Source organism: Alternaria dauci, chromosome 7 (assembly GCF_042100115.1).
Source record: "Alternaria dauci strain A2016 chromosome 7, whole genome shotgun sequence".
In the NCBI taxonomy this organism is placed as follows: domain Eukaryota; kingdom Fungi; phylum Ascomycota; class Dothideomycetes; order Pleosporales; family Pleosporaceae; genus Alternaria; species Alternaria dauci.
Genome location: NC_091278.1, coordinates 1,728,123 through 1,752,346, shown reverse-complemented (window position 1 = coordinate 1,752,346; position 24,224 = coordinate 1,728,123). Strand labels below are relative to the sequence as shown.

The 24,224-nt window shown below is 54.1% G+C and overlaps 7 protein-coding genes across 7 annotated transcripts; all 7 read left to right on the top strand.

Moving 5' to 3' along the window:
- Positions 1 to 1,735: 1,735 nt before the first annotated feature.
- ACET3X_007711 (uncharacterized protein) lies at positions 1,736 to 4,425 on the top strand. Its single transcript, XM_069453887.1, has 5 exons — positions 1,736 to 2,959; positions 3,010 to 3,112; positions 3,166 to 3,238; positions 3,548 to 3,685; positions 3,736 to 4,425. The coding sequence occupies exons 1-5, from the start codon at positions 1,945 to 1,947 to the stop codon at positions 3,913 to 3,915; spliced, it is 1,509 nt and encodes a 502-aa protein (XP_069304874.1). The 5' UTR covers positions 1,736 to 1,944; the 3' UTR covers positions 3,916 to 4,425.
- Positions 4,426 to 5,188: 763 nt separating this feature from the next.
- ACET3X_007710 (uncharacterized protein) lies at positions 5,189 to 6,765 on the top strand (the record flags this gene model as incomplete). Its single annotated transcript, XM_069453886.1, has 4 exons — positions 5,189 to 5,237; positions 5,319 to 5,537; positions 5,599 to 6,140; positions 6,196 to 6,765. 4 exons carry the CDS (start codon positions 5,189 to 5,191, stop codon positions 6,763 to 6,765), a joined length of 1,380 nt encoding a protein of 459 aa, XP_069304873.1.
- Positions 6,766 to 8,881: 2,116 nt separating this feature from the next.
- ACET3X_007709 (uncharacterized protein) lies at positions 8,882 to 10,071 on the top strand (the record flags this gene model as incomplete). Its single annotated transcript, XM_069453884.1, has 2 exons — positions 8,882 to 9,109; positions 9,160 to 10,071. The coding sequence occupies 2 exons, from the start codon at positions 8,882 to 8,884 to the stop codon at positions 10,069 to 10,071; spliced, it is 1,140 nt and encodes a 379-aa protein (XP_069304872.1).
- Positions 10,072 to 10,816: 745 nt separating this feature from the next.
- On the top strand, positions 10,817 to 11,909 carry ACET3X_007708 (uncharacterized protein). Its single transcript, XM_069453883.1, has 3 exons — positions 10,817 to 11,099; positions 11,339 to 11,476; positions 11,530 to 11,909. Exons 1-3 carry the CDS (start codon positions 11,090 to 11,092, stop codon positions 11,691 to 11,693), a joined length of 312 nt encoding a protein of 103 aa, XP_069304871.1. The 5' UTR covers positions 10,817 to 11,089; the 3' UTR covers positions 11,694 to 11,909.
- Positions 11,910 to 13,442: 1,533 nt separating this feature from the next.
- On the top strand, positions 13,443 to 15,130 carry ACET3X_007707 (uncharacterized protein; the record flags this gene model as incomplete). The annotated part of the gene is made up of 4 exons (XM_069453882.1): positions 13,443 to 13,527; positions 13,579 to 13,771; positions 13,822 to 13,908; positions 13,960 to 15,130. The coding sequence occupies 4 exons, from the start codon at positions 13,443 to 13,445 to the stop codon at positions 15,128 to 15,130; spliced, it is 1,536 nt and encodes a 511-aa protein (XP_069304870.1).
- A 1,626-nt stretch (positions 15,131 to 16,756) lies between these two features.
- Positions 16,757 to 19,705, top strand: ACET3X_007706 (uncharacterized protein). Its single transcript, XM_069453881.1, has one exon. It carries the CDS (start codon positions 16,819 to 16,821, stop codon positions 19,147 to 19,149), a length of 2,331 nt encoding a protein of 776 aa, XP_069304869.1. The 5' UTR covers positions 16,757 to 16,818; the 3' UTR covers positions 19,150 to 19,705.
- A 1,949-nt stretch (positions 19,706 to 21,654) lies between these two features.
- Positions 21,655 to 23,929, top strand: ACET3X_007705 (uncharacterized protein). Its single transcript, XM_069453880.1, has 6 exons — positions 21,655 to 22,439; positions 22,501 to 22,545; positions 22,603 to 22,678; positions 22,736 to 23,141; positions 23,196 to 23,242; positions 23,294 to 23,929. Exons 1-6 carry the CDS (start codon positions 22,311 to 22,313, stop codon positions 23,365 to 23,367), a joined length of 777 nt encoding a protein of 258 aa, XP_069304868.1. The 5' UTR covers positions 21,655 to 22,310; the 3' UTR covers positions 23,368 to 23,929.
- The last annotated feature ends 295 nt before the right edge of the window (positions 23,930 to 24,224 follow it).

Sequence of the window (24,224 nt, the reverse complement as noted above, 5' to 3'; positions counted from 1 at the left end):
CAGTCAGGACAATTGGCTGTTACTGTAGAGATAGTGGCATCAACAAGCTGGAAACTAGTGTTGTACGACTGGATCAAGCAATGGGAACATGTTGAAGAATCAGATGGACTGAAATGAAATGAGACTGGAGGTGAGACACCAAACTTGAGCTCACAACGAGAGTGGTGTGGCAACCAAAGCTTGACCTTGCATCTTATTCAACAACTCGGCATGTTTGCAGCCTACCACTCAGTTGCCGATGCCCTACAATTTCTTGCCCTCCAGCGACATGATTGTTTCTTGGACGATTGCTAGAAACATCAACTGATGTGAATAAGCATGTGGACTTGAACTTGACATGCAAAAGCCGTAGCAAATGGAGAGAAAAGGTGGACCAAACGAACTCTGCTGTGGCACTTCTGAGGAAGCGCGAAAGAGAGATGGCCATGCATGAGGAAGAAACACCAAGCGTGGATTAGATCGAAGGGCATATAATCGCCTTCATGAAAAGGTGGTGGAGAACAGTCAGAGAAGGCGTTGGGTTTTTGACGGGTGGGAGTTCGTGTCGTTAGCGTAACCGTCTCGTGGCCGCCAACACCTACCGGAAGGCACCAGGCGCCTGGACGTGGGAACGGTTAGTGCAGCCTACGCACATGCATGTGGGACTTTGAGAACTGCTACGAGTTTGGAGTATCAGAACCAGCAGTGAGCTGCAAAGATGAAATGCGAAAGTTTTAAGAGCGTTTTTCATTTTTGGGATTGGTCGAAATACTGCAGGACACACTCACGTGCCACCACCCGTCCACCTCGCTGGGCTCTTCCTCTCGTCACCTCTCGCCATGCGGCTCTGATTAATACCGCGCAAGTCTTGCAGGTTAATTTTTGCTTATTGGCTATGAGCAGAATGTCTTCGAATGCCATCGCTTGCTGGGGAAATTGCAGTCCAAGGTAGTATGCCCGAACAACGTCATCTTGCATGAGGTGCTGGGCAAGAGATGGATTGTACCAGGGGGCGGCCAGCACGAGAATCAAGTCACAAGCCGCAGTTTTTGATGCTGCGCGTGAGACGTCTACATGCTGGAGGGATAGCCATGAGAACAAGCTGATGCCCAGATGAGAAGATTTGCAATGTGGTGCGAGCGGGTCGTCTCGCGCCGCCGCTCGCTGTTGGGCACGAAGATCTGATGAGATTCACCAACGACAGAGTGTCGAGTGCGCCGATCAGGTTGCCCCAGTTGGGTCCAAGTTCCGTAGTAATAGTGTTTCCCGCGGCCGTCGTTCGATCAGGTAGCGACTCCATGTGGCCGCCTGAACTGTACCTGACTCCGACCTTGAATTTGGGTAGGTTTCAGCCTGGGGTTGCGAAGAAGCAGGGTTAATCGGCGCGTCTGCGTCTGCGTCTGGGGCTGTACTGCGGTACGGCTGGCCCAAGCAGCCCCAGAGAGCGTCGTGGGGATGGTTCTCAACGTGCCCAGTGACACATGACAGAACGACAGACGTCGAGCGGCCTGGACAGCCACGGCCACGCTGTAGGCAAACCGACGTCGTCGACCTCACCGGCCGGCCGTAGGCTTGCAGGCGATTGCTTCTGCGAACTGGGCCAGAGGTGCAGCGGCTTTGGCGGCCATTGGGCAGGAAGGATCCTGGTGATCAGGGTGGGTGGTTTAGTGCAGCGTGAAGGTTACGTCATTGCAAAAGAGCGAGACAGCGCCCGACCTTGGTCCTGCTACCAACCCCACTACTCTCGCCGGGGAGTCAACTGGGCCAGCCTTCTCGATAACGTCAGGCCACGGCACAAGTTCATTCTTCTCTCCCTTGATAACCCTTCTTCTTTCCTCTTCGTGTACTCTTGCCCGTGCCCTTTCTTCCACCCCATCCACTGTCTGCTGTGAGAGCGGCACATTCCCCCCCCCACTACCATAACACCCCCTCCCGTCGTTGCTCACTGGTCGCTTAGCCGCACAAATGTCGCGACGCTACCCAACCGCCGAGCTGTACGAGGAGCGTGAGCGCGATTTCTACCGCAATGGAAACCGCAGCGATCGCAACTACGAGGAGCTTGACCTCGAGCTGCGACGCGGCGTCGGCCCTGACCCGCGGCGCAGCGCCCCCGACTTCTTCCGCGAGGACTACAACCGCCCGACGGCCGGGCCCATGGTGCTGAGAGGCCGTGACGAGGACAGCTTCTCCCGCGCAGGACCCCGCAGCAGCCGTGGTGGCTTCGACGATGACGTGCGCTCAACTCGAAGCCGTCCCCCGCCTCCGCCGTCTGCCATGCGGGGCATCGAGCGTGACGACATCAGCATCCGCCATAGCGAGGCGCCCACACGCCGTGGACGAGACGACATTGACGAGACGGACATCACAATCAAACGCCGCGAGCAGTCCCGGGGCCCGCCCGAGCGCGACGACATCGTCTTCCGCCGTGGTGATGGCCCCCCAGTAAGGTCCGTCAGCCGACCTGCCCCGCGTCAGGTGGATGACGACGACGTGCGCTTCCGGGGCCGCGGTGGAAACGACATCGACTTCCACGCTTCTCGCAGCGAAGTCAGCCGCCACGGCAGGGACGTCTCTGCTGAGCGAGGCTCCATCCGCTTCCAGGAGCGTGACGGCAACTTTGAGATTCGCGCCAACCGCCGAGAATTCAGCCGCGACGGCAGAGATACAAGCAGGGAGAGGAGCTCCTTGACGATTAGAGGTCGCGAAAGGAGTCTGCCTCCCCCAGCACGCAACCGCGGCGACCTGATCGCCAGGGAGCGCGAGGAGTTTGTCATCCGTCGCCCACGCGCCGAATCCCCACCCGCCAACAACCGCGAAGTCATAAGAGACGAAATCATCATCAGACGCAAGGAGGAGCGCGCACCCACTCCTTCTCCCTCTCCCTCCCCGCCTCCACCACCCCCACCGCCAGCCCCTGAGCCAGAGATCCGTCCTCCCATCATCCAGGAGATCATCACACATCACAGACACATTGACCATGGTGAGTGACATGGCGAAAAGTACCCATCTCCAATACTGACAGTCGTACAGGTGTCGTCAGGGCGCGTACACCAACACCTCCTCCCCCGCCTGCGCCACCGTCTCCCCCTCCTCCACTAAACGAGACCCTCGAGATCGAGATTAATCGACGAGAGTGAGTACCCACTTGAGATGCCACCCATATGACGCAATCTAACACATCTCCAGGAGCCACAGCCGTGGACGTGGAAGGAGCAACTTCGAGGAGCTCGATATTGATATCAACTTCAACCGCGACCAGGTACGTCAACGCGAGCGGTCGTTTAGTCCCCCAAGGCGTGTGCACACAGCCCCTATGCTCGATTCGGACTTTGATTTGGAAGCCGATTTCTACAATCGCAAAGCACTTGAGCGCGCCTACCCAGGTGAAGCTTGGAATGGAGTAACCAAAGACTGGTCCATCATCGACGTGCCGCCCGGCACGAGTCGTGTGCGCATGGATGGCATCGGTGGTGCTGCCCAAGAGATCACCTGGCAGCGCTACAATGGCGTTCGCAGATCAAAGTTCATCAGCGGTGACGACGAACATACCACTGACATTTACAATCAGGGATCGGTGAAACAGAAGAAGAAGGACATGTGGACCGAGATCACAAAGGACCTGGTCATCCGTGAAGCCATCGACTCCATGGGCTATGCGTGCGAGGAGACCGACGACTTCTTCTACGTCATGGAGTACCTGCGATACGTAAGTTGATGGCCGTGCTCGCAATATGCAGTATGCTGACTCTCATGCAGGAGGACGTGTTGCACCTCGTGGAGATCTCCGATGAGATCCGTCGCAAGCGCAAGAGTCGCATCCGAGAGATTGAGATTGAGCGCAAATCAATCCACGACTCTCGCCCGGCGTCAGCCTACGACGACCGCTTCTACGAGCACGAGGTATCGTTCGACAGCCGTCGCAGCCGATACCGTTAGATTCTGGATGTGAATGAGGATCTTTGTACAGTTTTCATTCGACGCCGGACCTGCGGGTTGGACTCGAGAGCCCCTTTAGAGAAGCCTTGCATCATTATCGAGCCTGCGACAGTCTGCATCATTCCATCTTGTTGGGCAGATGCTTCGGTTCGACCAGCATGTTCTGGATGCGTCTTTGCATCCCTGAACAACGCTCACGGGCTTCCAGCACGCTTGTCGGAGAAAGTCTCAACATGACGCGACCCGACTCACAATATCTCTACGACCTGCAACGAGGACACGGCCTGTAGCACTAATGACTATGACGATTATGACTAGCATACCCGGAGCGAGTAAGGAAGAGGTGGTTTCTGCAGTTTTTCTTTGATGCTTGTTCGGATGTGGGAATCGATCAAAGTGGCAGGTGTTGGGGAGGTACATAATTCTCTTTTCTCTGCTGTTCCCAATCAAGTTCATGAGTTTATTGGCGTTTGACCATGTGATCTAACACCTGCAAATTATCGATAAAGCCTATTCTGGTGTTTAGTGGGGTTGTGAAACTGCTTTTGGTGATGGCAGTGTGCATGCAGCAAAAAGCAAGGGCGCACACGATCAGACCACAAGTTCATTGAAGCCCTTGCCCTTTCAGCCCACCACCATCGTGATTGCTTCTCTGTGACGTCCGAATTCAACGTTGTGTCATGTATTTCCAAGTATCCTTCTGTCACCCCTTGTGTCCTATATACAGCACGAAGACGCCCGTGTACTAAAAATACCAGACGACGCCGATTACCCCGCTTGGCACGTTCCCCCCTGTCTTTTATGGGCGCTTCCACGACTGTTACACGACACGCAAACACGATGAAACCCTTGTCGCGAGCGCGCCATCACCCTAAGCGCCCGCTCCACATGCTCAATCTCTCTTGGTCTCTCGCTACTGACTGGCTCAATGCCCATGGGTACTTTCCAAGATAAGACATTTTAAGCTGCCTTTGGCGCAAGGCGAGTGGTTGGATGCGGCGATGGGGGTCGCTTTTTGGCTGTTTCATGTGAGCGATGGGGTAGCATGTGGCATGGCGTGGGTGAGTGACGTTTGTACGCAGAGTATAAGGTCCCGATGGGAGGCGTTTGGGCTAATTGTTTATGCTGTGATACTTCTGTAGCTGGTGACTGGAGCTGTCGTGCCGTCTTCCCTCTTTGTTTTTCTTCGGTTCCAAGGTTTGCTTTGAAACTCTGGTGTCCTGTTGATCTTTGCGCGCTTTTGAGGGTTGCCAGGCACTGAAGTGTGTTTGCGATGATGGACGTGAAGCAAAAGTTTGGTGTGGTGATTGCATTTCTAGCCTGTAAGTCGTTCTTCAAGCAGCCTCCAGCTGCGATGCGACTGTGATTACGCGTGTTGCTAACTCATCTCGCAGTCTTCCCAGCGCTCATATCATGTCAAAACACGACGACAAACGTCACGACCGCATCAACATTCTATCTGGATCAAACAGAAACCCAGTTCTCAATCAACATCGCAGACGACTCGGATGACATCTTCATCTACTATGCTAGTCCGGCATATTCGTGGGTTGGCGTTGGATTCGGGGAGAAGATGGAACGAAGCCTGATGTTCATCATGTATCCCAACACGAAGAGTGACAGTACGCACTAATCTATCCTCACGTCAAGTCAAGTCGCAGAACGAATATTAACAAGTACCAGACGTAACAATATCACCGCGCATCGGCTCCAAGACTTCAGAGCCAACATTCAACTCCTCGATATCCCTCACTGTCCTCCCAGGTACCCGGATCGACGACGACATGCTCATATTGAGAGCGCGGTGTGGCAACTGCCGTTCCTTCATCGACACTGAAGCAACAGCCCACCCGATGATCTTCGCGTTTGGCCACGGACAAAATCTGCAATCCAACTCGCCCTCTGCAAACCTCAAACGGCATATTCGCTTTGGTCACTTCACCATGGAAATGGCGACAGCTACAGGTCCAGGCGGTGTGCCAGTAAAGAGCAATGCGCTAAATGGTGTGAGCATGGTGGGTGAGATGACAAGAGACCATGATAGAGCGAATCTTGCACATGCTGTAATCGGATGTCTTGCGCTTTTCATACTCTGGCCGCTCAACGCGCTCATTGTGTGCCTGTTCAAGAACATCAAGATACACGTTGTTTTCAGCGTAGTCATCATGATCTTCCTGATCGTGAGCTACACACTGGGAGGGATCACCAGTGCACAGTACAACCGCGTAAGTTCTCCCTAGCCACTAAGACCAGCATCTCTGTACTGACACACACCCAAAGTCAAAAGCTTTCAACACACCTCACCAAATCCTCGCATTCATATGCCTCCTCCCTCTCCTCTTGACCAGCGTCCTCCCATCCCTAAAGCCATACCTCCCTCGCCTCCAAAAGGCTGTCCACACACCACTCGTTTCGATCTCTTTGGTCCTGCTCATCCTTACCGGCGGCCTGGGTCTCCACCTCTCCGGCCAGGCCCGCCCAATCATACTCATCTACACCGCTATATCCATCGCCGTTTGCGTGTTCATCTTCATCCTGCAGTCGTGCATTCGGAAACGTGGGTCCGCGTATTCGCGTGCTGCGAAGCGACAGAATCGTAGCTCAGGCGAAGAGAGCGACGAGATGGTCATGTTGGGTAAGATGGATGAGGGGCCCGGATATGGTAATATGCCATATGGGTATGGTGCAAGTCAGAGTGGAAGTGGCGAGTTTGGTGCGGATGGTCAAACACAGCCGCAGCAGCACCAGCGGAACCAAAGTCGCACGCATTATGGTGGTGGGGCGATGCCGGGTCCACAGTACTTGCTTAACATGCATCCGGGCGTGCCCGTGCAGGTTAGTCGAATGTGAGTGTAGCGATATCTGGGCCTTATGATGTTACGATTAGCATGGCGTTTGGTTACCCAGTTCAAGGGATTTGGGCTTTTGTACATTCGATCTTTGTTGTTCTGGGACGCCTTGAAGCAAAAGATACCATGGGATGTTGTGTGTGCATTTTTGGTGTTGATTAGCTGTGTTCAAACATTTGCAATTGTATTTTCGAAACCTGTGGACTATTACGTACAAAACGAATGCGATATCCTTCACACAGCATTTCTAATGTACAGGTTCAATCCTGAGGCAATCGACGAGAGCCCAGCCGGGAATTATCTTGCGGAGATAGATCCACTCTCCGCTGTCTGTCCCAGCAACAGGCACGACCCCTGATAACTTCTGTGCGTCGCTGACCTGGCCAAAGACAACAGGAACGATAGAATAGTTGCCGAGGCGCACATACTGCGACTTGGACCCCGGGAGTCGTCTGATTGTGATAGCTGGCCAGCAATTCTCAAACTTTGGATCTTCAAAGCAGCAGTCGAGCACAGCTAAGAAGCGCTCTCCCAAAACTGCATATTCATACTGGGGAGCATCAACGACTCTTGTTATGCGGAGCTTGATCTTAACGCCGCGGTTTGTACTTGAAAATTCCTCGTCTAGCCTATCCTTGTCGTCAAATCTGCGATTGACTATTCCACGTGAGGCCATAAACTGGCTAGGATGCCATGCAAATATCGAACTAGGGCGTTCGACGACACCGGGATTGGGCTGAACCGTTGCCCATGCGAAGAGGCTGTGATCTGCGGACTCTTTCATAATTTCTTCCTGTAGGCGAGTGAAAGCCTTGTATCCTTCACCATACAACAGCGGCATGTTGACGTCAAAGATGCCCATGAGAGAATATGCCATGTCTTCTCTTCGTGTCGTTGTGCGTCCAGCCATCCAGCTCATACGCTTTGCGATACTCTGATCCCGTACGCTGAGTTTACGCACAAGCACATCTGTACTAATACCAGTGATGCGTTCCAGGGTCGCGCACATTGACTTCTTCTCATCGATATATCTCCAATCTTTACCGTAAAACACAACGTCCCTTGGTGCTATCAATTCCTGCAGTGTCCAACCCCGAGTGAACCATCGCGATTTAGCTAGCTCGTCCTCACTAAACCGATCGTTCGATGTAGAACTGTTGATCTCGGCTTCAGACAATACGCTGACATCATCAAGGTAAGCGTAGCAAAGCTTTGCTTCCTTATACCATCGAAACATGCTGTTGATTGCTTCGCTCAGCTCAGCGGAAGATGTCTTGTCGATGCAGCAAGTATCCACCCACACGTAATCAAATCCGTCTTGGATGGCTTGTTGACATGCTTTTATGATCTTCCAGTAGCCGTGACTTCTCAGATGGTGATCATCCCCCAGTGGCCAGTCGGTGAATTGCTGCAGCGTGACTTCATCCGGGCCCCAAGTGTGGGACAGAATGGCATACGGTGGTACCTGAGAGTCGTCCATAAAGCTACAGAGCTCGAGTCGAGCGGTATGGATGAGTCTCATCCTTGTGGGCGTTGCGAGTCTGAATGATGCAGCTACCTATGAATGTGTAGTGTACAGTGACGAGGTTGCGATGAAGACCCGAGGCTGCTGCTGATGCCTTGAGGGGTGATGGACGCCCACTAGGGCTGAGCTTACGTCCATTGCTGTAAGGCCCCCAAAACATCAATATTGCTGTTGTGCACTCTGAATTAAGCCGAGATTTTTAGAAGATGCCGCATGCGACGTCTTGCTCTGTGCATAGATGTCCAACAGTGACTGGGGAACAGCTGTCTGGGAAGCTCCGGTACAGTATTGTTCCAGGCGTACGCTGTACAGAAAGCCGCAGCACGAATTTTTGCAACAGGAAGAATACTCTGCCAGCAGGCTAGCTGCATTGGTCACCTTGTCTGATTCAGCGACGGTTTCACAAAGTATGTGCAGACACATTGACGGCCAAACTTCAGGGTCCGGCCCATTCACGTGATAGATGACGCGGCGGCAATCGTAATCCAAAGGCGGAAGCATCCCCTTCCCTTGTTTCGTCCACACCTAAACTCTGTACCTGCAACATCTCTTCGTCTTCCATCACTTGGCTTTTCTTACTGCACAACCTACAATGTCTCCCAGCAAGTTGGGCGTTTTTGCCCATTTGGCGCTGGCCGCCAGCGCCGTGCTCATCCCTTCGACCATGACAACTGCGGAAGAGCTCGGTGACGACCACGCTTTTGAATCTCTTGCCCTCAACCCTAGCCAGCGATCTGTGGCGTTGGAGTGCCCTGGCTGCGCCTTTGCGACGTTGGAGGGCGAAACTCTGAAATGGAAGGCTGACGCTGGGAATGCCTTTGTAAGTAGTCGGCCATGTGCATCACAGCCTCATATGCTAACGGTCAACAGCGCCTAGACTTTGACGTTGGACCTCAGGGAAATGCCCTCAATCTGGACAAGTCCCAACTATACCCGCCATCGTTCGGCTTCCCTTCTGAGCCCTACCACGTTGTACAAGTTGATCCTACCTCCGGAGACGGCCTGCGCCTCCGCATCACCAGCTACGAGTTCCGCTACGATGGTGCGGAGACCATCTCAGAGGAGGGCACCGAGCTCCTGCCGATGACGTTCCAAATCACGTCGGTCGAAGGCACCGCTGTCAACCCGCCCGCGCTCCAGATCAACGTGCTGAAGAACTCGGAAGGTCGCCTTATGATTGCGTCTTTCAACGAGGCCGAGCCCAGTCCGGCTACACCAACAGACAAGGAGTGCAACGAGTGGCCGCTCTACTGCAAGTGGAAGAAGATTATGGCAGACCGCATTGAGCAGATCAAGGACATGCGCAAGCCCCGCCCCGGCTGCCACAAGCGACCCCACCCTGGTGCCCGTCCCAACAACCCGATGGAGCATGAGACCATGGTTGGCAAGCCTCCGCACCGCTTCCGCCCTGGCAAGCCTCACCCACACCACCGTCCTCACCACATGAGCCACCATGGCCACCACGGCCACCACCACCGCTTCTCCATGTTGGTTCGCCGCGCCTTCTTCACCATCTTCGTCCCCATTCTTATCGGTATCTTCGCTGGTACCCTTACTTACCTTGTGGGCATGGCTCTTGGATGTCTCATTGCCATCACTGTCGCCAAGGTCCGCGGCCAGCGCTACCAGCCGATTGCTCTTGACGAGGAAGATGTAGAGGAGGCAGAAGAGCACGGAGAGAAGGAGGAGTACGCCGAGCTTCCCGCATACGACGCGCCTCCTGTATATGAGGAGGCTGCCGTTGAGGCGACTGCTGCGAAGGAGACTGACGAGACAAAGTAAGATGTACTACAGCCTTGGACAACGGTATAAGGGGCGAGTGGATATGGTCATGTCACGCCTTGGAGTCGATGAGCAGATTGCAAGATGACGCTCGTTTGTGGTCCGTATTGATTAGCTAGCTCGCGCAATGAATTGCTTTGTATACTCGACGTTCAGTGTATAAGTGCATGCTGTTCAAAGTGATGAACAGTGCTGTCTCTAGCCACGAGCCTCTTGCCTAGATGTGTATGCCATATAGTCGTCGCCGTGCCGTTCTCTTCCCGATGCACGTGAACGTCCACGTAGGACGAGTTGGCAATTATGTCCAAGAAGCAGATCTGAAGTCCATGTTCTGGGAATAGGTATACAGTAAGTCAAATGTTCGAATCCGAGGAACCAGCATTAGACTCGAAGAGGCAGCGGGCCATGTTGGATACAAACTGTGTGCTTGCTGGTTGCGGGTGGCTGGCGTAGAGTTCATGTACAGGGTGAACGCGTCGTGCAGGCAGAAAGCGATGGCGTCAATGCTGCTGCTGCTGCTGCACGCGCAAAGCAGTAGACGATAGCAATAGAGCCGGCAACCGTGTCAAGATATTATTTGGTCAATTTGGAGCGACTGCAGCCGAGTCGATGTTGGTGTTGTAGTCGCGTCAGCACTGCGCGATTGAAGTTGGCGCACGGGCCCAGAGCGACTATTGCAGCCGGCAGGCAGACGGGCGCGCCTGGCCTGCAAAGCTCAGCGCTCGTTTTCAAGTGCTGCTTTCCACGCTCTTTGATTTTCCGCCCAAATGTGAAGACAAGGCCTCTTTGATTTCATGTTCTCGCGCGCCCCACCCGGGCCTAGCGCCACCTTGTGTGATCTGGAGGCAGCCGCGCCCGCCTCCCTTTGTCTATATAACCGGTCCGCCCACGTCTTTGGGGTTTTGCCTTTCTTCTCTTTCCGCAACCCCCAGCTTTTATCTTCATCCAACCACTGACGCTGCATCAACGCGTCTACCACAAACACCCATCACCTCCATCTCACTAACCCTTTAGCAACATGACTGGACGTAAGTACATCTTTGTTCTTTCTTCCCTCCCTCTGCATCGATGCTGCTGTCGTTGCTGTGGCTGCCGCTGCTGCACATGGCGGTGAGGCGCGCTTGGTGTTGAGCCTCAACGCGTCGCCCCACTAATGCGCCGCGCATCACGACAACGCCTGCCACTACCACTCTTGCGTAGTGACGATGCCGTCGCTCCATCTACTATCAACACAGGACAGGACAAGCATGCTAACATACCTCTCCAGGCGGCAAAGGCGGCAAGGGTCTCGGCAAGGGCGGCGCCAAGCGTCACCGCAAGATTCTTCGTGACAACATCCAGGGCATCACCAAGCCTGCCATTCGTCGTCTCGCTCGCCGTGGTGGTGTCAAGCGTATTTCAGCCAGTAAGCATTCCCAACACGGTCGCCATCCGAGGCGCATTCTAACATGACTGCAGTGATCTACGAAGAGACCCGTGGTGTCCTCAAGACGTTCCTCGAGAGCGTAATCCGCGACGCTGTCACCTACACTGAGCACGCCAAGCGCAAGACCGTCACCTCCCTCGACGTTGTCTACGCTCTCAAGCGCCAGGGCCGTACCCTCTACGGTTTCGGTGGTTAAACATCTCGTCTTCTCATTACGACACATCGGCACCCGACATCGACGCCATCTTGGAGATTCCTGGTCGAGGGCAGTCCGCATGGTCACACATTGTTTATGGATATGATCTGGTCACGGCTATCGGTCTTCACGGCGTTCTGTTCATGGGTGGGTTGGAAATGATCAATATGGAGCTTCGATCTTCATTCGGCTAGTTTAGTCAATGCATACATATTCATGCAAATTGCTGTCCACGTACCCGACTGTCATGTCGACTCAAGCTGCACCGTCGTGACCTTGGACCCAACTTGCTACCGCCTGATCTACTTCCTTGCAGCTTCCCGTTACCCCGAAGAGCCCTCCTTCGACCTTGACACTCTCCAAACTCCACCTTTTCAACTCTTCACTAACACTCTCCACACCGTCCTCCACCACCATCACATCATACCCCCTATCGCTCGCCTCCCTTACCGTACTACTGACACACGCATCTGCCGTAACTCCACAGACTACTAGATTTTTGACACCATTTGCTCTCAACACAAGATCCAGTTCCGTATGCGCAAACGCACCCCGCCCAGGTTTATCGACAACCAGTTCCCCCTCCAAAGGCTTCAGCTCCTCAACAATCTCGTGCCCTTTCTGACCGCGTATCAGAAGACGGCCCAGTGGACCCTGGCTCCCTATCTCCGCGTTGTTGACCCGACTGCGATGCGCTTCCCTGCTACTCACTGTTGCTAGCGAAGCATTGTGGCCTTCTCGTGTGTGTACAATGGTGAAGCCTGCGCGCCGGAACGTGGATAGCAGGGAGGCGATGCGGGGAATCAATGACTCGAAACGTGTGAGAGAGTAGCCTTGGGAGGAGAGGTAGCCGCCTGGCGAGAGGAAATCTCGTTGCATATCGATGATTATGAGGGCGGTTGACGTGGGGTGTAGGGAAGAGTCGTGTGGCCAGGCGTATGGTTGCGTGGTGGGGATTTGGCTTGCCATGTTCTAGATAGTAATGACTCGATGTTCTGTCGTGTATATCATGGGTGTTTTGGACAGCGGCCATGTCCGCATTTCAAGTGTTTTGGCGCATACCTCGCCCCTCCAAGTAATCTTAGCATGGCGTCTCCGCGCGCCTCTCCGTTACGTTCATATACATGGTAATTGCAAGCTTCTGTAGGCATGCTTGATCCTATCGCTTCGAGTCGTGGTATCCACTTTCGGGTTCGGCAGGTACCCATCTCCACTTTTCGATACCTGTTACCACCATCCTACCACTACACCCCCAGCATCGTCGTCCATGAAGCCTCTACATTGCATTCGAAAGACTATGTTTTGAATAAAGGGTAACCAGACAACAGATTCATCGGCCCTTTACACATCGCACTTCCACCTACTTATCCTCCTTCCATGCACCCCACTTCTAGCCGCACCCCGGTTTTTCCAAACTTCCGCTTTCGCTTGCTATCTCGGCCAATCCACTGCATACGCTCGATGCGCGATAAGAAATGTGGGAGATGCATGTCTGCTTCCCGAATCGGAAGCATAGCCCAAGGCAAATCGCCGTTATCTGGATGACGCAGGGCTCGGCCGTCGATGGGGCCCTGTCATTCAACGGCTGTGGGAAGATGGGTTGAGGCGATACCGGTAGAGGTATATCTAATCGGAAGGATGGCGCTACGAAAAGCGTTTTTCCAATCGTTTGAAAACGTGTACATGTTTATAAGTGTCTTTGCCTCTGCTTGATTTGGTTTTGGTTTTTCGAGTATCAAGCTGGCAGAAATGGCGATCAGCCCGGAAGAGAAGAAGGTCGTCGACGAGACCAACAGCGACGACGATGTGCTTGCACAACTTGGGTATACCCAAGGTAGGTTTCGTAGACAAGATAGCCTTGATGATCGACTGACATGCTTTCCAGAACTCAAGCGCAGTTTCGGCCTACTTGGTATGGTCGGCTTCTCGTTCAGTATTGTAACTTCGTGGACGGCGCTTTCCGGTGTTCTCATTATTGGAGTTGAGAGTGGAGGTCCGCCAGTTATGATATGGGGCTGGCTGGCTGTCTGCCTAGTCACACTTGCTGTCGCATACTCGATGGCTGAGATGTGTAGCGCGTACGGACACCGATTTTTTGGCAGTAGGACTTGGCTAACTGATTTCCAAGGTATCCTGTTGCTGGAGGACAATACAGTTGGGTGGCTATCCTAGCTCCGACGCGATGGGCTCGCTCAATGAGCTATCTTTGTGGGTGGTAAGTATCGCCGCTGCACGTCAATCACCAGCAGCAGACTAATCTGAACAGGTTCATGCTCATCGGCATAATTTGCATGGGAGCTGTCAACAACTTTGTCGCTACAAACTTCATCTTAGGCGTGGGCCAGCTCAACTACGGTTTTACCATAGAACGCTGGCACACAGTCCTTCTCGCCTACCTCATTACATTTATCGCGGCAGCGTCTAACATCTATCTGCCACACATCCTCAACAAACTCTCAAAAGCCATATTCATCTGGAATCTCGGATCTTTCGTCGTGTGTCTGATCACCATTCTGGTTACGAATGACCACAAGCAATCCGCCAGCTATGTTTTCAGCGACTTCCAGAACTTCACCGGATGGAACGCGCCGTATGCTACGTGCTTGGGTCTGCTTCAGTCAGCATTCGGAATGTGCTGTTACGATGCGCCTTCACACATGACGGAGGAGATCAAGAACGCCCGGAAACAAGCACCTCGGGCGATAGTCATGTCGGTCTACATTGGATTCTTCACCGGTTTCATCTGGCTCATTGCGTTATGCTTCTGCATCGGAGATCTTGAAGCAACGGGGGCCACTCCAACTGGGGTGCCTGTTATTGAAATCATCTTCAACAGTACAGGAAATGTGGCAGGAACGTCTACATTGGCCTCTATGATTGCCATAATCGCTACAGTGTGCGCAAACTCGCTCATGGCAGAAGGATCAAGAGCTGTGTATGCGTTCGCACGAGACAACGGACTTCCATTCTCAGACGTCCTGAGCAAGGTCTCGACAAGATCGGTACCGGTATATGCAGTTATATTGACAGCCGTTGTACAGATGGCGTTCAATTCCATCTACTTCGGTACTACGACTGGCTTCAATACCATCATCGCCATCGCCACGCAGGGTTTCTACCTCTCTTACCTGATGCCCCTCCTCTCTCGCATCCTCGCGCACTTCTCCGGCAAAAAGACTCGTCTCGAAGGCCCCTACTCTCTTGGTCGCTGGGGCATCGTGCTCAACATGATCGGATTCTTGTACCTGGCGTTCATCTGTGTTGTGTCCAACCTGCCCAGCGTCACACCTGTGACAAGCGAGAACATGAATTACACATCTGCTGCAACTGGGGTGGTTATGTTTGTCAGTTTGATTTTCTGGATCATGACAGGGAGGAAGAAGTTTACGGGCCCCGATGACGGGAATTTGCTGGATGTGGGTAGCCATGTTGCTTAGCTTTGTGAAGTGTCGTGTTATCGCCATCTACTTCCGTAAGAAACCTTGCTGATAGAAGGATGCATCTAATGGTACTTTGCATTTGCCCTTGCCTAACTGGGTACTGTGATTCCACTATGTTCTCAAGTAAGTCCAGCGCACATTACTGATATCGTGTCTCGTGGCATCGGCCCAACGACGGAAGGAAAGACAGTCAACAAAGTCAGCATTCATGCGTTTCTCGGAAAAAGGGTCCAAACGCTGCCTCTGTGTATGGTACACATGCAGGGCGGTGTCTTGTTACCGCGTTGCGGTTAGCGCAAGTCCATAAGTACCTGCATCCGCACCGTTTGATGTCGACAATCTGACCATGCCTAGTCACCCAAGCCCCGTTTACAGCATGAATTAATGCAGGCCTTTCTTTTGATGCCATCTGAATGTCTCATATAATCTCTTACCTCGCACAGTCCACGATCACATCCCAGCAGCCAAGTCTTACCTCACAGTCAGTCACACGATGACCAAAAGCAAAAATGCTCGCGGACGCGAAGGGCATATGCGCCGTCGCGATATGTCTCAACCAGGGTTCCGCATAAACAACATGTTTGAATGGAGGACACTCCGGAAGTCGGCAAGACATCAGATCGCACGAGACCGCGCGATGCGGCTTTGGATCTATCCGTGGATCACAGCTCCCACAGGCCGCTTCAAACGTGACTATCCGAAAGCCAGTCTTCTTGGTCTCCCTCCAGAACTTCGCCAGAACATACTCTACAAAGCCTTCGATATGGAAGAACTGAGCGACATGGTCAAGAAACTGGTGAGGAAGGGGGAAGAAGTGACTGCTCAGACCGAGGCGATAGCGCGTGAGCTGAGACAGCGACGAGAGAACACATTGGGTATACGCATATCGCAATTTGAGAGCGACTCCATCACGACGCTAGGTCGGCGCATTGGCGACTTCTGCTCTGTGTCGCGTGTCATACAAGCAGACATGGAGTATGTAGGGAAGCTATGGAAGGAAGATCTCGACAAGCGGCTCAAATGGCAGTTCCCGGGACCACTTGGACTACCCAAAGACCCTGATTTGGGCGACAATATGGGACGAGTGACGGATCAAACAGGAACGGCCCGCACTTCGAAACGACCAGAAGCAAAAGTAGTCAAAGTGAAGGGACGTGGGAAACATGCCAGACGGCCTCGGAAGTGTTGGAGGTGTGAGGATAGGCACTTTGATGGTGATCCAGTGTGTCCGATGGCCAGACACAATCCGGAGAAATGGCAGCAGCTGTCGAAGAAGATGGGCGGTTGGAGGAAGGCGATGCAGCCATGTTCCCTTTTCCAAGCGACGAAGGTGGTGTTTGCCGATGACTAGGGACCTGAAATAGTTGGACTGCAGGTTGGAGAGTTGCAATGTTTGGTCAGTGTAATTAGTGCTCACATGCAGTCTTTACTCGTCGAAGCCAATCGCAAATGCGCTGTCAAAATGCGCCCAACGATGATGTTTGGCGCCAGCGCTAAGGTTGAGAGCGGTCGACGTGTGGCACTGGCGCCAAAACGAGCCTGAGCAGAGAAGTCTTCCTGCAGGTCCGGAGGCTGGGAATGGCGCTAGTGCCAGAAGCGGTGACTTGGCGTTTGCGACAACAAAGCAAGTACCCACGCTTAAAGAGTCTGATTTGTCGCGACGGGTGGAGCAGGTGAGCAACAACATGTCTGAGAGGGGAGAAAGCGCGAGTAATCAATCAGAGCAGGTTCTCAGAGAGCGCTGCGACGTGCTTCAGCAGCAGCTCAACGAAGAGTACGACCGAGTCGGGTCTCTGGAGCAGCAATACGACAGACTCAAGGACGAGAACGCCCGCTTCAAGACCGAGTTCGAAAAGCTCAAGCGCGAACGAGAGGACACGGAATACGCGCTCAAGCAGAGCGAGGAGACGCTCGCCGAAGAGCAGACAACGGTCAAGGTTCTCGAGGCGCGCAATGTCAAGCTCGACCACGATCTCGCGCTCAAGGAAGCTGCTCTCAAGGACAAAGACACGCAAAACACCAACCTCGCCGCCGATTACCGACAGCTGTATTCCACCTACAGTGGCAAGCTCACCGAACTCGACGAGTTGCGCGTCAAACTGCTAGGCAAAACAGACGAGTTCAAGGACCTGCAGGACCAATGGCGGACAGACCAGGAACGCATCGCGGAGCTTGAGGCGGCTATCAAAGAGCACGAGGACTCCAACCTGATCGCCGACCTCGAGAACGACATCGCAGAGCTTCACGCCATACAGGAGCAGGACTCCCGGACTATCATTGTCAAAGATGAGCGCATCAGTCACCTCGAGGGCTTGCTTCAAAAGGAGCAACAACGCAACCTTCACAACGCCGACGAGACTGCTCGAGCGGCCGCTGCCTCTCCAGTCGACGACCAGAGGCACATCGGCAGCATGGGAGGCACGCTCGAAGATGAATTCTCTAGCCTAATGCTCGACGAGAGCGACTTCATCGAGTGCGAGCCCAGCGAATACGAGCCTGAAGTGCAGTCGCTCTCCGCAGTTCACGTAGCTGCCAGTGTCGCGCCTGTTGCTGCGCATATGCCCGAGAGCCAGATCGATATAAGCCAGGCCGCCAGCGTAGAACCTCGCGACCCAGCCCCCGCATCGCCATGCTCTCTTGTTGTCAACGAGGCTGGCAGTACTGAGCCCGTGGCTGTCAGGATGCCTATACACGCCATCGCTGTAAGCCGTGTCGCCAGTGTCGAAACCCGCGATCCGATGCCAGCCCCGCCGTCCACCGTCAACGTCAGCGAGGCCGCGAGCACTGCGCCCAAAGCCGCGAGCGTGCCCGAACAAACAACCGGGTTCTACCAGGCTTTAAGCACTGAGCCTATCGAGCCTCCCCACGTTCGACTCTCCCCAAGCCACGTGCACAACATCGCCAGCTTTGCGCCTGAACAGCCTGCTGGTGCGCATTTGGATTACTCTGTTCAGCATGCTGCCAGCACTCAGCCCGTCGAGCCCGCTCGCGCTCCCCTCTCCATTCTCGATGTTCGTCACATCGCTAGCTGTGCGCCCAAGCAGCCCGTTGGTACGCTTTTGCGCATGAATGAGCAGACATCAGTCAGCACAGAGCCCGTCGAGCCAGCTCGCGACATCCTCTCTCTCGACGACGTGTACGACGTCGTGAGCTTTGCGCCCGAGCGACCTGCGCCTGTCGCCTCCACAATTGCCAGATACGAGATCGCGAACTTTGCGCCGAAAGAGCTCAGCCTTCCACCACTCACTGTGGATGTGGCGGAAGCTGCTAGCACGCGTCCCGTTGCCCGCCAGACGACCAGCGCCGAATTTTCTACCCAGACCGACGCGCCTGCTACTACGAACAACCTCTCTACTCAGACCGACGCGCCTACAACCACCGATCTTGCTACCCAGACCGACGCGCTTGTTGTCGCCACCGCCGAATCGTCCGCGCAGACCGACGCGCCTGCGCTCACGAGCCAGTTCCTGACTCATGCGGTTCTCGCAACGACCCCGATGGAACCAAGCACCCAGACTGTGACTGCCAAGCCTAACAACCACATCACTCCTGTGATAGTCACTCGCGAAATCAAACCTGTTGAGCAAGCTCCTCCCGAGCCCGAACCAGAGCGTCCCAACACTGCGACCGAAGGTCAGGCGCTTACAAACAATGGCACTGCTGAACAACATGCAATGGCCAAGACGCCTCCTGTCGTGGCTACGCGGTTTAGGAAAGCCGGTCTCACAGGCTGGATTCCCATGTTATTCGCTGTTCTTTTCGCGGTCTGGTCACTCGTCCTCCAGGCCGAGCTAGCTGCCTGGAAGAACGCGAACGGAGTCGGTTTCGGCAGTGGCTACGGGAACGTGGCTAGCCGCAGCGGTGCTTACGGCAATGGACGCTACCTCTTTGGTGTCATCCCCGTCGGCATGAATAATGGAAATTCGTGGGTGACGGAGCAGATTGCGCGACGCATGTCTGTGGCCATCTCACTTTTCGAAGACTGGGCTGGCATTGTAAACGAGCCTCTGTATTGAGCTTGCCGGTCACTGCGCGCACTTTGCATAACGACTTGCTATCACGACGCACATGGACGATACTGCTGAAGGCACCACGAATCTCGATTGACCCTCAGCCTCTTCTGACGACATCTACGACGTTGCGGCGCAATCACGTCTCGACACCCTCTACGATGGATTCAAACTTTTCACTTACGACGATGTTTACTCTTCTGCTTCCTCACCTTTTAATTGCTTCATGAAATTGCATGGCCCAGACCAAAATACCCATTTCTTCTTTCTCATGATACCTATGCTGGGACACGGCATCTACGACGGCATTTGTTTAGGCCTCGGCCTGTCGTTTCAGCGAGATGTACAGCGTATACCCCCCAGATACCCCTTGATTTTATCTTCTTATGGCGAGCTGCGCGCCGCGAGCGGTGGTGGACATGTAACTTCCTGATACGGATCATGATTCGCTCATCAAATATGCGAAGGACTTGGATGAGCCGTCGGCAGTTGGCCTTGAGACGAGAGATATGATACGATTTACGACTTTAGATAGCACGTTAGACATGACTATGAAGACCCTTTACGCCCAACTCATATGCAACGCCTGATTACGCGTCTCTGGCGGCCCTGGAGACAGTGGCCTCCGCAAGCCATTAGTGGAGGAGGGTGAAGATGAGGTAGTTGTTTGGGAAGACAGCCCGAGGCTATAACAAGACACGGCTGCTTGGTCTATTCATCAGAGCCCAATATCGCGGCAGTGCATCAGGCGGTTTGTTATAGCGTTCGGATCAGCCTTTGCTATTCGTAAGCGGTCACCTGAACGGCGTGAGATCGTCGTTGACCCGAAGGTATCCTAGCGGTGTCGCGGAAAACGCGTGAAATACGCAGCTGTATAGAGAACAGACTTGCTATTGATATGGTACCTGTGCTATATACTACATGGCCATTACCAGACCTGCCGCCGCCAGTAATGCGCAACACGTGGAAGTTGACAGAGGTATATTCGATGCGTCAATTGAACGTGGACATGACTTACCCCCACGCGCTCATATCTTGGAGAGCAGTTCCCGACAGTATTCGGGCCGCTTGCGACGACAGCGGAAGCGTCAGCGCCCAAGGTCAATGTCGATTGCACGGCCAAGCAGCGGCAGAATGCATCCCTGGGTCCGAGGTGGCCGGCCTGGGGTGCTCTGTCAATGTTGGGGACGATGAGGTAAGTTCTGCGTGAGGTTGTGAGATATGGCACCCCAGGTGGCTGGGATGCCACGATGGCATCGGGGCTCAACTGGTGGGTCGGGCATCTTGACGGGTGCGGATGCAACGGAGAAGGAAAGAAGGTGCGGGTACCTGGTTCCACATGGGGGGAAATGTCAACACGCAAAAGGAAATGTTCAGACGAAACTCTGCAGCGGTGTGCAGCGTGTCTGAGGCTATCACGGTCGTCGTTCGAGTTGGGGCTGCTGCCGCCTGTCCCAAAGCTCCCCTTCTCTTTTCGCCTCGAGTTTATCGACCGCAACTACAAGCGCCGCCGCCAAGTTTAAAGTTTACCCTGAGGGCAGCTTGTGGACATGACAGAGACGGCCGACGGCAATGAAGATATAGAGTTCCATCGCGTCGCGCGTTGCAGAATCGGGTGTGTCCTGGCTTGGGCAGCACGACAGGCTGCGTGTGATCAAGGGCTGCGCATCATGGAACGTCGCAGCAATGTGGTGACACGAAAACACGTGCCGTACTGGCGGACCTGATGGGTGCCTGACGGAGATGGATTGAGCTGGAGCGATACAGTAGGTCTGGATTTTGGACTAATGAGAACCAGCCACGACGAGGAAGCACGAGGAATGGATCGTTAGTGTGCGGTAGAGGGAAGGCTTCCTATAGGCGACTGCGTTTGAAGTTTCTGCAAGCTCGAGGATAGGGCCTGTACATGGTTCGGTCTGCAAAGGCGATGATGCTGTGAAGAGGGATGTGCAAGAGATATGTGTGGGCGGTGGCATGGTGCACGCTGGGCTCGGCCGCTCTCATGAGTTGGCGGGCAGCGAGTCGGTGAAGCCTATCTGTCTGGACCGAAGCAATGCGTCAGGCTGGCCTCACAACGTCACAGCTGGCCGAAGCGAGGGACCAGGGACAGGTCTTGGTTGTTGTTGTTGGGAGGGGGGTGAGATGATGCAGGGCTCACCGGCGCGCAGGGAAGGAAATGTCTGTAAAAATGCCAGCGGCTAGCCCCGAAAGTCTCTCCACCACGGGCAAACCCTGAAAAGCACCACGGGCGCAGCGCTTTTGTCTGTAATGCGCCCAATCACGACCACACTCTGGCTCTGTCGAGAATAAGCAGCCTGGGGACACGCGACGATGCCCGTTTGCATCACCGTCGCTAGAGCTGAGAAGGGTCAGGCTGGTCTCGGGCACCCTCGCAGTTGATGCCCAAGCGACGCCACCTGAGGGCTGCCCAGGTCGTCTCCACACGGTGCGAATCGTACCAAAAGCTCGAGCTATGGAGACGTTTGGCCCATCCGAATAATTAGATCGGTTGCCGACGGTGCGCCGCTCTTTTGCGTCTTCTTTTCTCTTCCTCTTGCTGCTTCCCCATCGCATCTCGACGAAACCGTGCCGCCAAACCAGCGTGCTGCCCAACCGCTTGACCCGCGTCTTGCATCTCCAGCCTGTCCCGCCGCCGGCCAATCACGCACCCCGCGCCCACTGCAAGCCATTTCTTCACTTGCGGCTCTCTCTCAAACCAGACACCCACACCCACACCCACAACGAGCACTTGGACAAGTACTCTTCCCGTCGCCCGTACCCTGAGCTTTGCCTGCCAGAGTGCGCATATTGCTTCGAGCGTAGTCCCCCTCCCCCTCCCATCTACTTCCGAGTACCTGCTGTGATCGCCCCCCACCAGGAAGCTGCATCCAGCCACGCCGTCAAGGTCCACTTGTCACAGGCCAGACCCTCCCCCCAAAAGGTGCCGGTATATTGGTCAAACCCCCGCTTCTGCGTCCTGCATCTCCAAACACCTCTCTTCTGGAATCCCTCTGGACACCATAGACGTCGGACACCAACCTGCTTTGCCCGTAACCTTTGGTGCCTAGAGCCCCTCTATCTTAGCTCCCATAGCTTGGCCCCATTTCTGGCTTTGACATCACTGTCATCTTTCTTTTCGTCCCCTTTCCACACGCCTCCCAGCAACCATGTCGCGCGCAAATCAGTGGTTTGTGCCTGGCGATGGAATCGCGAGGGAAGTCATCACGGCCGACATCCAGCGCTACTTGGGCCCAGATGCGCTCGTCAGGCCGGGCACAGGCACCGGAGAATACCAGGTCCGCACTTTTTCCTTTCTCTTCTCGACGCCCGCTCGACGGAAAACTAACTCTCACGCAGGGCCAGCCTGGCTACTGGATAACCGCTTATCGCACTCTCACATCGGTAGGTTGAGCCGCCATGGGACCGTGGTCGGGCTACAAGGCTAACTTGTCTCCCCAGCAAATGATACAGGATTTGAAAATGGATTCACAGCGTTGGCAGCAGGAACGCCAGCCAGGCGAAATTGGACGTGGAGGTAGCCATAGTCCTCAAGTACGCACTACTAAACCAGGGGGCCCTAACGCTTCATTAGTGGCTTATCAGGACTCTCGTACACATGCTGCTCGCCAGCATTGGGGTCCGACGAAACCGTACGAACACGGTTCGTCTCATTCGGCGGCGGATCCCTATGACCAACCTCCTCGCCAGTCGTCAACGTCGTCTAGAGCGACGACGTACGCGTCTTCAGGCTATGGTAGCAGTGATCCCCATTACACCACGACTCCCACATCCGTGTATGGAAGCTCGCATCCAGGATACCAGACTTCCCCCGCTTCTGCTGCTCCCAGGACTCAGCCAGCGGATCCATACTCATCTTACCAGCAGCCCAGTGGAAGGGATTACCCTGCGCAGTCTGCTTATTCCTCTTACCCAGCGCAGACCCCAGACCCATATGGACGCCAGCCGGCCACCCAGACGACCCCATACTCTAATCCAAGGTATTTTGGTTACTATGACGAACCCTATTTGGTCTATCGCTAAGCCCCAGTTAGTGCCGCAGCAGCCGCTCCTGGCTACTACATTGCCTCGGATGGTCGTCGTAAGTGATTTGGGTCGTTGCGCTACTCCACAACTGACAAGTCTGGTGTAGAATATCCCTTGTCGCAACAGCCACAGTCATCGCGCAATCCCCAGTCTGGCACCTCTAGGTACAGTACGAGATAGAGTCCATCTCCCTCTTACGGCCTTGTTATTGTTCCTGCGTCGATATAACGCGCCCGGAGATACCCTTTCTTTCCAAGCTACTGGATGGTGCTCTGGAGTCTGGCCAACCTAATTTTTTAATGGATCCATCTTCTACCACCCGGGTACCGTAGGGAGTTTGCCATTACCAAAAGCATCCGGATTGACATTTGTTTCCCTGGGATCTCAAGCCATGGACCCTATACCTCTTCCAATCCGGTTGAGCAGCCCAAAGGAGCATTTACTTTCCTGGTTTTCCTTTTGTGTCTGATGTTATGTACGTTAATTGGGAAATTGGGTTTCATTTCTCATTCTCCTCATACGACTGGATCTTTGCTCTGCGGAACCAATCATTACCATGGAACTTGCAGCCTCCATCGGGACACTTATTCCGCTTATGGCTATCACTATCATGCAAATGCATCAATTTCCGGATTCTGCTTTTCTTGCTATGTATATACCTACGACACGGACGTTGCTCCACGAAGTCGATGTTTACGAATGAACGCTTATCTGCGCATGCATGGCATGCGTAGAAGGAAACATTACTGTGTCCGCCTGTTCGATTTTGATCACGTACTGGGTTGCGACCAGACGCTTCTCGATCCCACTCACTGTGCTAACTCCTCAGTTTGGTCTTCTTCGATATCCCTTCTCCAGCCTCGCGGTGAAACCACCACCACCACCACCACAACAACAACAACAACAACTCAGTTTGTGTCTTGCGCTTGTTCGACTTGACTATCGGTCTGCTTACTACAATACGTCTGACGCCACAACGATTTGCATTTTCTGTGACAATCTCATTCAGCCTCTACCCACCGATCGACACGATCATC